General features: G+C 39.8%; 1 protein-coding gene and 2 long non-coding RNA genes across 3 annotated transcripts in view; 2 read left to right on the top strand and 1 right to left on the bottom strand.

The window, feature by feature from the left end:
- Positions 1 to 13,566, bottom strand: part of COL4A4 (collagen type IV alpha 4 chain) — a 73,226-nt gene that overhangs the window by 9,866 nt on the left and 49,794 nt on the right. The window contains exons 31-40 of the mRNA XM_030495145.1: positions 12,467 to 12,610; positions 11,701 to 11,808; positions 11,336 to 11,514; positions 10,139 to 10,202; positions 9,132 to 9,206; positions 8,570 to 8,677; positions 8,135 to 8,242; positions 4,244 to 4,315; positions 3,342 to 3,470; positions 691 to 798 (exon numbers count right to left, since the gene is read on the bottom strand). Of these exons, the coding sequence (XP_030351005.1) occupies positions 691 to 798; positions 3,342 to 3,470; positions 4,244 to 4,315; positions 8,135 to 8,242; positions 8,570 to 8,677; positions 9,132 to 9,206; positions 10,139 to 10,202; positions 11,336 to 11,514; positions 11,701 to 11,808; positions 12,467 to 12,610 (1,095 nt within the window). The remainder of the gene's footprint in view (positions 1 to 690; positions 799 to 3,341; positions 3,471 to 4,243; positions 4,316 to 8,134; positions 8,243 to 8,569; positions 8,678 to 9,131; positions 9,207 to 10,138; positions 10,203 to 11,335; positions 11,515 to 11,700; positions 11,809 to 12,466; positions 12,611 to 13,566) is intronic.
- LOC115611760 lies at positions 734 to 1,004 on the top strand. The gene is made up of 2 exons (XR_003992686.1): positions 734 to 805; positions 905 to 1,004. It is a non-coding gene; the product is annotated as an uncharacterized LOC115611760 (long non-coding RNA).
- LOC115611757 lies at positions 9,097 to 12,497 on the top strand. The gene is made up of 3 exons (XR_003992682.1): positions 9,097 to 10,186; positions 11,068 to 11,246; positions 11,731 to 12,497. It is a non-coding gene; the product is annotated as an uncharacterized LOC115611757 (long non-coding RNA).

A 13,566-nucleotide genomic window follows, 5' to 3' on the forward strand; every position in this document is an offset into this window, starting at 1 on the left:
CTCCCCAAATTATGTAGCTTTTGTGGAAGCAAAAGACGGCAAGTTAATGTTACATGCATTGAGACAATGTTTCTCCATATTTATTACAGTGTTGGTTACCCTTCTTATCTCCCTTCCCTGTTTCCCAATAGGAAGTAAGTCTTCGTACTGGGTGAGGAAGGGTTCAAATAATGCTTAATGTAGGGGGTCAGCACAGCTTGAAAGACCTCCATTTGAGGACCAGAATCTATTGGAATTGGCAACCCCTAGCTGTAACAGAAGTGAGGTCTACATAAATGCCTACAAAAGAGTGTCCAGCTTTAGCTTTTCCAGGGCTGGATTTAAACTGGAAAGCTTTTTCTGGGTTTACCAACAAAGGCAGGCTCTGGATAATGTGTTTTAGCCTTCTTGCCTAGGATGAGGAACCAGTAGTCTTATTCCTGTTTGCTTTGGTGGAAACCGAGATACGTAGCAACAAGACTTGTACCTTGTTACCTTACAGGCCAGGAAACTGAATCTGGAGATCTGTATTTTATCGTTGCTCTGGTGATCTATCCAGCGTTCACCTCGCTGTGTATTCATGGAGGTATTGATTGGTTTCTTTTTTCCCTATGCACTTTTATATGTTGTTCCACAGACAGCAACCCAGTGACTTCTAGTAGCCTCAGTGGCTTTTTACATGATCGAATTAGGTACTTTTAATTTTAATACCTCTGATGCCATCTAAACCAGGTGGTCCTTGATCACCTGGAGGACCAGGAGAAGCACTATCAGGAGATCTTCCCATAGGTCCAGTGGGTCCAACAGGTCCTCTTCTACCTAAAGGGTCACATTGGGGAAAAAACTAAAAAAAGAATCTAAGCTTTTTACCTTTACGTTTTTTTTTTTTTTTTTTTTTTTTTTTTTTTTTTTTGTTAAATTAGAGAAGTAACTAACTAGAAGAATGCTGACATGTCACGGGTAAGGTATGTTCTCACTTGTACACTGAATATACCAGGGATTAGGCTAATGAAAATGCCTTCTCTTTTCTACAAAAAAACCAAAACACCCAAATCTCATGCTTTCATTTACTCTGTAGTGAGTTCTCCCTAATTTGTCAAAGCTGAACACTGTCCCACATGACATCCTTGTCTCTAAATTGGAGAGACATCAATTTGATAGATGGACCACTCGGTGGATAAAAAACTGGCTCGATGGCCGCACGCAAAGAGTTGTGGTAAATGGCTCGATGACCAGTTGGAAACCTGTAACGAGTGGTGTCCCTCAGGGATCGGTGTTGGGACCGGTCCTGTTCAACATCTTTGTCGGTGACATGGACAGTGGGATTGAGTGCGCCCTCAGCAAGTTTGCCGATGACACCAAGCTGTGTGGTTCGGTTGATACGCTGGAGGGAAGGGATGCCATCCAGAGGGACCTTGACACGCTTGTGAGGTGGGCCAATGCCAACCTTATGAAGTTTAACCAAGCCAAGTGCAAGGTCCTACACCTGGGTCAGGGCACCCCCAGGCACTGCTACAGGCTGGGCAGAGAAGAGATTCAGAGCAGCCCTGCAGAAAAGGACTTGGGGGTGTTGGTTGACGAGAAGCTTAACATGAGCCGGCAGTGTGCGCTTGCAGCCCAGAAAGCCAACCGTATCCTGGGCTGCATCAAAAGAAGCATGACCAGCAGGTCAAAGGAGGTGATCCTGCCCTTCTACTCTGCTCTTGTGAGACCCCACTTGGAGTACTGCGTACAGTTCTGGTGTCCTCAACATAAAAAGGACATGGAGCTGTTGGAGCGAGTCCAGAGGAGGGCCACGAGGATGATAAGAGGGCTGGAGCACCTCCCATATGAAGACAGGCTGAGAAAGTTGGGGCTGTTCAGCCTGGAGAAGAGAAGGCTGCGTGGTGACCTCATAGCAGCCTTCCAGTATCTGAAGGGGGTCTACAAGGATGCTGGGGAGGGACTCTTCCTTAGGGACTGTAGTGGTAGGACAAGGGGTAATGGGTTCAAACTTAAACAGAGGAAGTTTAGATTAGATATAAGGAAGAAGTTCTTTACAGTGAGGGTGGTGAAGCACTGGAACGGGTTGCCCAGGGAGGTTGTGGATGCTCCATCCCTGGCGGTGTTCAAGGCCAGGTTGGACAGAGCCTTGAGCCACATGGTTTAGGGCAAGGTGTCCCTGCCCATGGCAGGGGGGTTGGAACTAGATGATCTTAAGGTCCTTTCCAACCCTTACGATTCTATGATTCTATGATTCTATGATTCTATACCATAGGAGGCCTTGCCCATCCTATGTCAAGCAGTGTTAACACATCTTAGAATGATTTTTTTTTTCCCCCCTTTTTTTTCCTCAACAGCGCCATTCTGTTGACTCTCCCAGTTCATGATTTAGTAACTGAATTGAGAAAAATGACCATGTCTTCATTTTACAATAATTCACCTCACCACTATTTTTCTTCTGTGTGTTACGTGACACTGTGGCAAGGTTTGGTAGAGTAAAGCTAATGTCATAGAAGCTAATCGCAGCATTGCTGAGGCTTGAATGAGCCTCTGGAGTCATTCTAGTCAGTCTCCTCAAAGCAGGGTCATCTAAAGCAGGTTGCCCAGGAGCCTGTCCAGCTGGGCTTTGAGTATCTCCAAGGACGGACACTTCATAACTTCTCTGTATTCAATTACCCTCACAAGGAACACAGAACTTTTCCCTATATTTAAATAGCATTTCGTGTTTGTCAGTTTGTGCCTATTGTCTCTTGTCCTGTCACTGGAAAGCACTATGAAGAATCTGTCTCCATGTCTTTCCCATCAGGTACTTACACACATTGATAAAATCTCCCCTGAGCTGCCTTCTGGAAGCTAAGCAATTCTCAATCTCTCAGCCTCTCCTCATATGACAGACGCTCCAATCTCTTAACTTTCTTAGTGGCTGTTCTTCAGACACTTGTTTTTCACTATTTCTATGCAATTCCTGTATCACTGAGGCTCTTAAATAACCACAGTAATCTTGTGATACAGTTCCATCTTGAATTTGCATCAGAATAGTTGATAGATTTACTATATTTCTGTGTCTACCAGACCTCTTGCACTCTCTTCAGGAATTTCTTCCCAAGAGGCAACTCCACCTAGCAGTTCCCTGACCCTGTCCAAGTCCATCATTTTCTATTCTCACTCTTTCCTCTCCTGTAACATAATAAACAACAAATACTGGGGTCTCTGTATCTACTTGGGAAACATCAGTGTGTTATTACAACAGAAATGTTTTCAGGGAGAGAATCTCCTAGGTATTTATTAATGTTCATGCTAACCAGGGGAAGAGCCTATAAGCCTATATGAGCTTCATTTCAACTCTGCAGGGCACCACTAAGAAGAAAACCCTTTCTTACCTGGAAATCCTGGGAATCCTCTTTCTCCAGGAGGGCCTGGAATGGAAATACCAGGCCATCCAGGTTCACCTCTCTGTCCTTTTGGTCCAAGTTCTCCTGAATATCCTGGGGGCCCTGTTTCACTTTGACCTTTATAGGAAAACAATTACGTATATAAAGCTTATAGTGAGTACAAATACAGATGTGCAGAATAAAAACACTAGCTGCAGATGTTCTTCCTTGTAGGGGTTGCCTAGTGCTATTTTTCTGGTTCTCTCTTGGAAGTTGGATGTAGTTTTGTTGAATCTGGCCCCAATTCATCTCTTTCAAAGAAAGGAATCTCCTCACTTTAATGCTCTTCTTTAGGGATTATTTTACATAGTGTCATTATTGTTTGTAACTTGAAATGTAAACTGATTGGATTTTCTGTCAGTACAAATTTGTAATCTCTAGCTAGATGGTGAACACTGGTTTTTAATGGTGCTTCAAAAGCACCTTTTGAAAGTTGCAAACAGATCAACATGAGTGAAATCCAGGTTCCTCTTAAGTTTGTGACACAAGTCTCATGGACTTTAATGGGGCTGAGATTTCATATGTCTCCTTTTAATTTGTTAGTTTTATCTTTTACGTGTGAAAAACCCAGTGACTTGGCTCGCATTGGAATCATCTGCACTGAACATTTTCATTTTATAAACAGCCTTGAAAGTTTCCAACAGAACTATGAGTAATGGAAGTTTTAAAATTTTCCCCATAAATAACTGCAGGAGTGTCCTTAAGCATACTTCAGATTTTGACTGAAGGTTTAGTCTGATCCTTAATATCTTCTGGGCAAGGCAAGTATCAAAATAACGTGCATCGTTCCCTGCACATTCAGTCATTTAAGAGAAGATTTTCTGTTCCACATCATTATTTCCCTTCTTTACCTGGAGCTCCTACAGAACCTTTTTGGCCTTTTGGTCCATCCAAGCCATCCAGTCCGGGCAGTCCAGGAAGACCTGAGAGGTATTAGAAGCATGATCGGGTGCCACAATAATCCTTTAAAGTCACAATTAAAGATGATGCCTTTTTTTTTTTTGTTTTTTATGACAATACATTATTGATCAAGATGAGGTATTTGGTGAATTTAATTCTTATTGGTAACTGAAGATGAGATCGTATTGCACCTGAGTGCAGTCTTTTTGGAAAGGAAAACATGACAAAAAACTGAAATAGCAATCATAAGACAGTTTCAAACCAAAGCAATCAGAAAACCTACCCTTTAATCATTTAGGTATTTCTATACTGCAGCTAGCAGTGGGAAGCTCAGCATGGGCTGTTTTACTCTATAGTGAACACTGTGTCTGTGGCTAGACTACTACTGCTACATGTGATTAAGTAGGCCAAAATTAGCTGGTGACTGGGATGCAGACACTACCTAAAATAACTGTAAAGCTGGAACTCCTTTACAGCTTCTGTTCCAAATGTAAGTGCAATTTAATCTAGCTGCTCTAGAAAGAAGATAAATTTTCACCTGGCTGCTTTTCCCTGCTTTATAAACTGTGCTTTTCTGAAAATTGCTAAAACACAAGAAGTAAAAACATAGATGGTATTTTTTGATCGATTTTCTAAAATGTTGAACTGACACTGTTATTTGCAATGGAGGGTAAAAATATCTCCACGTCATTAGCACTTTATAGTTTCCTAAATTGTATGAATGAAGTATCAAGTGTGAAGATGTACAGTTATAAAATGCAGATGGTAGCCAATCAGCTGGAGATAGGAACAGACTTGGCAAAACTGATGGATCATTTGGTAGCAGGTTTCAAAGAGAGGAATAGACTTGGGATGCTGCTTGCTCCACAGGAGGACAGATCAGAGTGCTACTGATCATCAAGAAGTTGAACAATACTCTTAGTGCTTATTCGTGTCTCTTCTCCACTTCTGCTGCTTATCTTTGCCAAATTTCATTCCTCACCAGTTCCTCTCCTTGCCATGTAGGATTCCCAGTCCAGATGCAGTGGGGTTTTTTTCCACAAGTATGAATTACCTTTCTGTCTGTTTCCTTTTCCCTGTCTAGCTACTTCCTGGCATAGATGATGTCGGTTGTCTGTTTCAGTTCCTGTGCTTGATCCCAGCATGTCCTGCAGCATGGAAAGCTGCTGTGTACGCAGAGCATGAATCATGGGAGAATTTATTGCTCTACTTCAGCACATATGAATGGATATATTTTTTCAAAGTCTATAGGCTGGTCAAATTTGTCAGGGACAAATTGCTATAGGACAGCAACACAAATGCCCTTCATCAACTGCTTCACCTGCCAAATTTAAAAGTCCCTAGTTCAAAGACAGGTCATCTGAGAAAGGGAACTCTAGTGCCCTTTTATTTTTCCTAACAGACACACTAAAAATAACCCCATGGCTTTGTTCTCAGAAACCGTTGTGTTCTTTTAGGTAAAATTTAATAAAGGAATGAAAAGAAAGGCGGGGGGGGGGGGGGGAATCCAGCCTGTAGCAAACACCGGTCTGGAAAAAAATTTAAATCCAGAAGATTATCTGAAAACTTGCGGGACACTGATTATATACTCTCTATGTAATCCCCTTTATAATAAGGGATATACAAAGAATCACAGAATTGACTACGTTGGAAAAGACCTTTACGATCATCAAGTCCAACCATTACCCCAGGACTACCAAAACCACTAGTAATACAACCTGTAATATCTTCTATGCCCTTAATTAACTGCTCTTTAACTTTTCAGGACATTCTAAGTTTCAATCCTGCTTTCTGTAGCCTGCTTGTGCTTTGGACATGTTGCTGTTTTCAAACTTATGTACGAGTTGCACGCCAATTTGGGGAATTTAACAGTGGTGTTTTAAAATTATTATGAACTCCTAACTATTTTTGGCACCCAGGTCATCATCTAAAACTTTTTTGATCTTCAGCTCATTCAGGCAAGATTGATGGCTTGGTTTACTTGCTTTCTGACACATTTGCCAACAATCCATTGTAATATCAGCACTTGTAATTCTAGGTTTTTGGTTTGCTGTAGTCCCATATTTCTAGGTACAGCTGAATTGGCTGACCTATGTATGAACCACTGTTTCTGTATTTTACAGCCCAATTCAGTTTCTACTCACACAAGTAATTCTGGCTTTCTTAATATTACTTGCTTCATCAGGATTACTCACACAAGTAAGGCTTGCCAGACTGAGCCCTTAACTAGTAAAACTATCTCTATAATAAAGACAATGTAATTATGCTTTGGTAGATGCTGTTTAACTAATTTTATCTCTTTTTTAAATCTAGTTCTTCAAGGCACAAAACATTTAATCTAAGTGAGAAGCAATTAGACTAACAAGGCCATGTACTTAGCTATGAACAGCCAATTAACCATTTCACTTCTAATGCTAGCAACAATTTTTTATTGAAAATAGCATTAAGATCTATATTCTCCAACTGAATTGGAATACAAATTCCATTCAGTTTTCATTACTGAGTATAATTTCAAAGGTGTTAACCTTCTTTTCGACTGAGCTGGCAGTATGGCAATATATAGGATACTAAGGCTCCGCAGGCAACTTGGTCTCTAATGAATTGCCATATGGAATCGAACTTTTCCCTCTGAAGCACATGTATTAATCTGTTATGTTTCCTGTGCAGGACTTGAGATAACTTCTGCACAATATAGAACAGAAGTACTTTACCATTATGACAAGAAGGAAAGAGTCCATCTGCTAAAAAGAAGTTTTCAGCAGAAGAATGTGGGGGGTTTTTTTGACCCCTCTCAACTTAAATATCCCTTGTCACTACAGATCTCTGCATTTCTTACAGCAAATACTGTTTGCAACTCGGAAGAGTTCTCTTGCAGATTGTGCACCAGCAAGGAATCTGTCATGACAGTTTAAATCAGCACCACTTAATTACTGCAAGCAATCATAAATTGTTTCCATTTTTCATTTAAATTTTCAGTAGCTCGATTTTTCCCTGGGCTGAATTTGAAAAAGTGAATCTATTGTCCTCCAACCGTATATCATAGCTCCAAGTGTTACTTTACTTTGATTTCTGTATATGGGTTGCTAATATTATTCTTCCTGTCCAGGAACTTGTTATGAAGCACACTATTACAGAGAGAGGATACAAATTATGTAGTTGATTACCTTCTTTATGAAGTATTAATGTAACTTATAATTTTAATGTATCATTTTGAGTATAGCAAAATTTAATAATGTTCTCAACTGTATAGATGAACTACTTTTCAATCTAATCATAACAATCACTGTGAGAAGTGTAAATTAGGATTTGGAGGAAATATTTCTATGTTAAATCCTCCAAAAAATCAAGTTTTGGAGGTGCTCTGGTTTTGGCTAGGATGGAGAAAACAAAAAAACCCCACAACAACAGAACAAACAAAAAACAACCCAAGTTATCGTAATCTGTTAAAACAAATCTGTAAGACAGAGCCATCCACAGCAGTCTGCTGGTAGAGTAACAGTGGCACTCCATGGTGAGAAGGCAGAACAGAGCATAATTGAAGTGACATATCTGAATTACTGCAAACTCCTTTTTCTTTCCTTAACTTCTGCTCTCTGTTACATCAGCTGAGCCAGAATCTGTTTCTACCTTCTTCCATACCTGTTTTAGATTGCAGTACAAGTTTCTGAGGTAGCATTTATGTTACTTTCAAAAGGTGATGGGAACTGGCTTAATTCTTCTTGTAGCTTAAAAGAACACAGAACCAAAATCAGGCTCACAGGATTTTTCTGTTTTCACTGCTAAAAGGGTATTTATGTCTGGTGCTGTCATATTACCAGTAGTAGTGCACTGCATACTGTTACCTTTTCTGCCTTGGGATCCAGCTAATCCCTGCAGTCCCGGAGGTCCCAAAATTCCATGTTTCCCTTTTTCTCCAGGTTTTCCTGGCAATCCCTGAGGACCTGTAGCTCCTGAGAGTAGAGGAAAAAAAAATAAAAAAATTCTGTGAACAGGCAAATTATTAAACTGTTGATTTTTTTTTTTTTTTGGATGTACTATGCAGCATACTGTGTTAATCAGACGTACCTGAACGTGTGGGGGAATGTATGAAGAATTGACAGATCTAACTCTCTGAGACTCTGAGCTGTCTATAGGTACTGAAATAGCTTTCAATACACTTTTGTATGATGTCTGATTTCTCTAGCCTCCTCCACAGAAGTGCCTCCTCAGCTGCAGTTTCCTGTTCCATATCTCTTTTGAGCTGTTACATGGCACTGTTTTTTAAGCTTTGGCATTACCTGGAAGTCCAGGTATTCCTGGGTGTCCAGGGTCACCCTTGGATCCTGGTGTTCCCGGTTGCCCTTGGATACCTGGTGAACCCTTCTCTCCTGGGAATCCACAGAGACCTTAAAGAAAAAAAAATATCTAGCATTTATTTCTTTAAAATTGCCCATTGTTATCTCATGATAAGTTTAAAAATATAAAAGTTCATAAGTTTCTTGTCTAGAAAAAGAATTTTATTCAAATACTTCAGATACTTGCATCTACTTATCAGCAATGAATTTTACTGATCTCTCTGGTGATATCTGAAAGAGCAGAAATGACTGGCAGGATACAGCTAAGCCAGGTTTTATTCCGGTAAGTATTGGTATGTTCATCAGTGCTGTACTAGACAACAGTAGACTATACCTCCCTTTTTCCTGCTAGCCATATTGCACACCGTGATGCTTCTCCAATCCCTGGGTTTATAACTACAGAAAATACCCCTCAATATGCACAGGAAACAGAGCTCCTCCGCTAACAAAACTTAGAGAAAATAAGTTCTTAAATCAAATTTTTCCTTCAATCAGACAGAGGTACCTGGTAATCCTGGATCTCCGGGAGGCCCTTTTGGACCATGTGTACCAAGCAGCGGAGTGGGGTCACCTCTCTTGCCTGTAGAAGTACAATGACTTTTATTTCATACAAGTTTCCTTTTCATCCACAAAATCAAAGCTGGACAATTTTGTAAGATCAGATAATTTACAGATATTAACAGCTGTAAAAGGGACTAAGAGAATATAGAATGAAAAATGCTTTGGCACATGTAAATTATCTGCCATCTCAGCTTGTCTTGAAGTACTAACTCAGTTTCTGTTTAGTATGACTCAGGGCAGCATTAATGAAAATTTCCCATAACGAAAAAAGAAAACCAAAAATTACAGGAACTTTCCCAATACTGACAGCATACACTGAAAAAGAAAGATACTGCATAAATTCCCCAGAACACTTTATTAAACAGAGAACTCCTTACATAGGTTTGTGAGGATGTGCAAAATCAATACCTTGTGAGTCTATTTACTCAGTAAAGACCTTTTACAGACTAGCAGGGGACTTAAAGGCATCACACCTCCTTCTTTCTGCCTGTGCTGAAATTCCTGTTTATCACGCAATCAATAATTCCAAGCAGTTTTGCTTTGCAATGTCTCTACAAATGTCTGACCTCTCCTACCTATTCATGCTGCCTCCAGCTTCATTGTCTGATTTTGCTGTGAACAGTTAAGAGGAAATACCGAGTTCAAGTGTTGCTAGAAATCTCCTGCCATAGCAATGCCCACCTTTACTGGCTGTTTTCTGCTTTTGCTTTAAGGATGAGTTTTCCAGTAAGTTTGTTTTCAATACATTTCATACAAGTTGTCCTTATATTGAGTATCGTTCTTTACTTTTTTCTGTCTCAGGTAAGTCAGACTTGTTTCCAATGACCCTCATGTTTTAATTTTTTCCCTTCTGTCCTGTTTTCCCTTTTCTAGTGAGTACTCGCCATCATCTGTCAGAGCATATGCATCCTAACAATACTGCTCTTTCCAAAGCATCTCTATATAAATTACCTTTGGATCCTTTTGGGCCAGTCAGTCCTGGATTGCCAGGGATTCCTGGTAAGCCAAGGTCACCCTGATTTTTTTTTTAAATACAAAATAAAAATGTTTGACATAAGTGTAGCAGGAATGATCTATAAGTGCATTTGGTTCTCTTACACAGGTAAACAGATCAGCAATTAATATGAATAGCAAAACTATATCTTAAGCTCAACAGAAAAGAATCAGCTGTCTTTTTTCATGTCTAACACTGACCATTAAGACTTCCAAGAAACTGTAGATTAGACTTGCTAATCATTTGGAATTTGTGCTTTTATAGTTTATGTTAACTCTTGGCTTCAACAGCTTAAATTCCCCACAGATGGCTTGAGTAATTTGATTTAAAAGGTACCAGAAAATGTACCAAATATTGTTGTATGTTACCCAAATTTACTATAAACATTAACCAGAAATATGTTGTGATGTAACAGTAAAAATGTTTTTTCCTTTTGAATAATGACCTATAATCAGCAAAAGACAGATTATCTCTTCAAAGAAAAATAAAAGCCAAGCCAAGCAATATCCCTTTACCAGAAAAACAACGGTGCTTTATGTTTCATGTAATCTCACTGCCTGTCTACATAGCATAGAAGCCAGTGAAGAATTTTACTTTACATCCATGTGTGATATATGTGTGGTTTTGTATACTTGAGCAATACTGCTTGCCTGGATTCTATTTGGTGCAAATTGTCAGCGTGGGCACAGAAGACTTGTTTTCTCTTGTCTGTTGGCTTGGCTGCTCCATGTAGCAAGATATGAAGAAGCAGCTATATATTAATTTCATACTTGTGCTGCTGCTATGTTATGATTGTGATCTGTTAATCTGTTTGTAGGAAAGTTGTTAAAGACTTGACTGTGCATCCATTTTCTCCTTCACAGCCCCCCCCACCCAACTTGTGCAGTGTAGCCTGGACTTCCACCAAGTGGCAATATAACAAAATCACAGCATGCAGGTAGGACAGAGGGGAGAGGCCCTTTGTTGACTCTGACTAAAATGTAATCAAGGCATTGAATTGTTGCATTAAGGAATTTACCTTTCCTGTTATACTGACAGTCTCTTCTCAGGAGGAACATTTAATGGGTAAGTACAATAGAAATACCCTTCATCATATTTCTTGGAGTCAGGATATAGCTGAAAAGTCCAGGACATTTCACTACTACTTTGTTTACCTGGTCACCTGGTTGTCCTTGAAAACCCATAATTCCTTTAAAGCCCTTTGGTCCTGGGAAACCCTGTGATCCTGGAAACCCCATCAGTCCAGTGTCACCATGGTCACCTGGCAGTCCTGGGACACCATTCTTCCCTGGAAATCCTGGGGTGCCTCTGAAACCAGTATTGCCTTTTTCACCTGAAGTTAATTGCAGAACAAGATAATGACCAATATAGTCAAGCCATTATCTGACACTTATTATTTGGCACATATGGCTATGTTTTCACACTATGTGTATTGCCTTAATAAATGCCCAAAGAAACTAGACTGCTAGTTTAAGTTTCTGTAAACAGTATAAGGTTGGGGTTTATTTTATGAACTTACCTCTTTCACCTCTAAATCCGTTCTCACCAGGAAACCCTGGTTCCCCCTTTTGTCCTTTCTCAAGATGGATGTTAACACAGCCACTGTCTCCTGGAGGCCCTCTTTCACCTTTGAACCAAACACATGGAATGAAAGTAAATCCTCATGAGTGACACGGCCTGAAAATTAATTTTAGTCACAACTTCCCTAACAGAGAAAGCCTTCAAGTACTAATGCAGTTCTCGGTTGTTTCAGCAGGCTCACTACTAACAGAATTTATTATCCTTCTCTTGCTTTTTAGTTTACACAGTAATAAGTCAGGTGATGTTAAATCAGAGTTATTCCCTGCTTGTCTGGAATATGAAAAATGGCAATTGTATTGTCCATTCCACAGTGTACTGTCTGTGATTGCACCTTGGAGATGGTTATTCTCTTTCCTACATTAACATTTAGAGAGGTTAAAGAACACAGACAATATGATAGAAAACTTGAAAAAAATCTAAAGTTTCAGATGTGTGCAGGACAAATCTCATGGTTTGCTTGAATAGGTGATTAACTCTTTAATTTAGTGGTAAATGCACCTACTGATCTCAGTGAAATTAATTTTTCTTTAGTTATATTTCGTTATGCATTTGTGAGATTAACTGGATTTAATATTTAGTATCTCTGAAAATAGAAGTGAATATACCTTTAGCAAGAAGAAAAAGTAAATATATTCCTAACACAGCAGGAACAAAACTAAACATAGCAGTAACGTAACTACAGTGTGAAGTGGATTTTTACAAACCTTTTATTCCCATATCCCCACATTCTCCACTAGGTCCAGGTGGACCCATTTCTCCTTCTTCTCCTTTAACACCAGAGATTCCCATTGGGCCTTGTGTTCCTGGGAGTCCTGGGAATCCTTGGGGTCCTTGAATCCCTTTGCTTCCTGGTAATATTAAATGCTTTATTTACATATTCAGTCTGCTATGCTGTTGCTGTCATATTCTAAGGAAGAGTATAAAGCAAAGGGCAGGAAGTTTAGAAGGGCTCCTTAAGAAATCAGCAAAGCTAGAGAACCAATAGTTGGAGCATGGCTTCATTCCAAGATCAAACTTGTCTTGAAATCCAGACTGCCTTGAAGCAAACATCTTCTCCCTCCCTGTTACCTCTCCTTAGAGGTTTAAGCTACATTTACTACTAAAGCAGTTATTTCCAACATCTTAAATACAATGCATAGTCTAAGACACCACCAGATTTTGCATGTGGCTATTGGAAATCAAGAATCAAGACTTCTAGGTCCAGATGACAGACAAAACCCAGATTTTGTTAGAGTTACTCAGAAATTTTGCGCATTAGCCAGTGATGATTTTGGGACCAAGCTCACATTTTTTGTAAGTATTACACATAATGTAAAGCTATTTCTCCACTTACTCATAGAATCATAGAGTCATTTAGGTTGGAAAAGACCTTTAAGATCATCGAGTCCAACCATTAACCTAGCACTGCCAACTCCACCACTAAACCAATGCCACATCTGCACATATTTCAAATACCTCCACGGATGATGACTCCACCACTTCCCTGAGGAGCCTGGTTCAATGCTTGACAACCCTTTCAGTGAAGAAATTTTTCCTAATAACCAATCTAACCTCCCCTGGCACAACTTCAGGCTGTTTCCTCTGGTCCTATTGCTTGTTGCTTGGGTGAAGAGACCGACACCCACCTTGCTACAACCTCCTTTCAGGTAGTTGTAGAGAGCAATAAAAGGTCTCTCCTGAGCCTCCTTTTCTCCAAACTAAGCGACCCAGTTCCCTCAGCTGCTCTAGACTTGTGCTCTAGACCCTTCATCAGCTTTGTTGCCCTTCTTTGGACATGCTCCAGCAACTCACTATCTTTCTTGTA

The sequence above is a fragment of the Strigops habroptila genome, chromosome 8 (assembly GCF_004027225.2).
Source record: "Strigops habroptila isolate Jane chromosome 8, bStrHab1.2.pri, whole genome shotgun sequence".
NCBI classification, from domain to species: Eukaryota; Metazoa; Chordata; class Aves; order Psittaciformes; family Psittacidae; genus Strigops; species Strigops habroptila.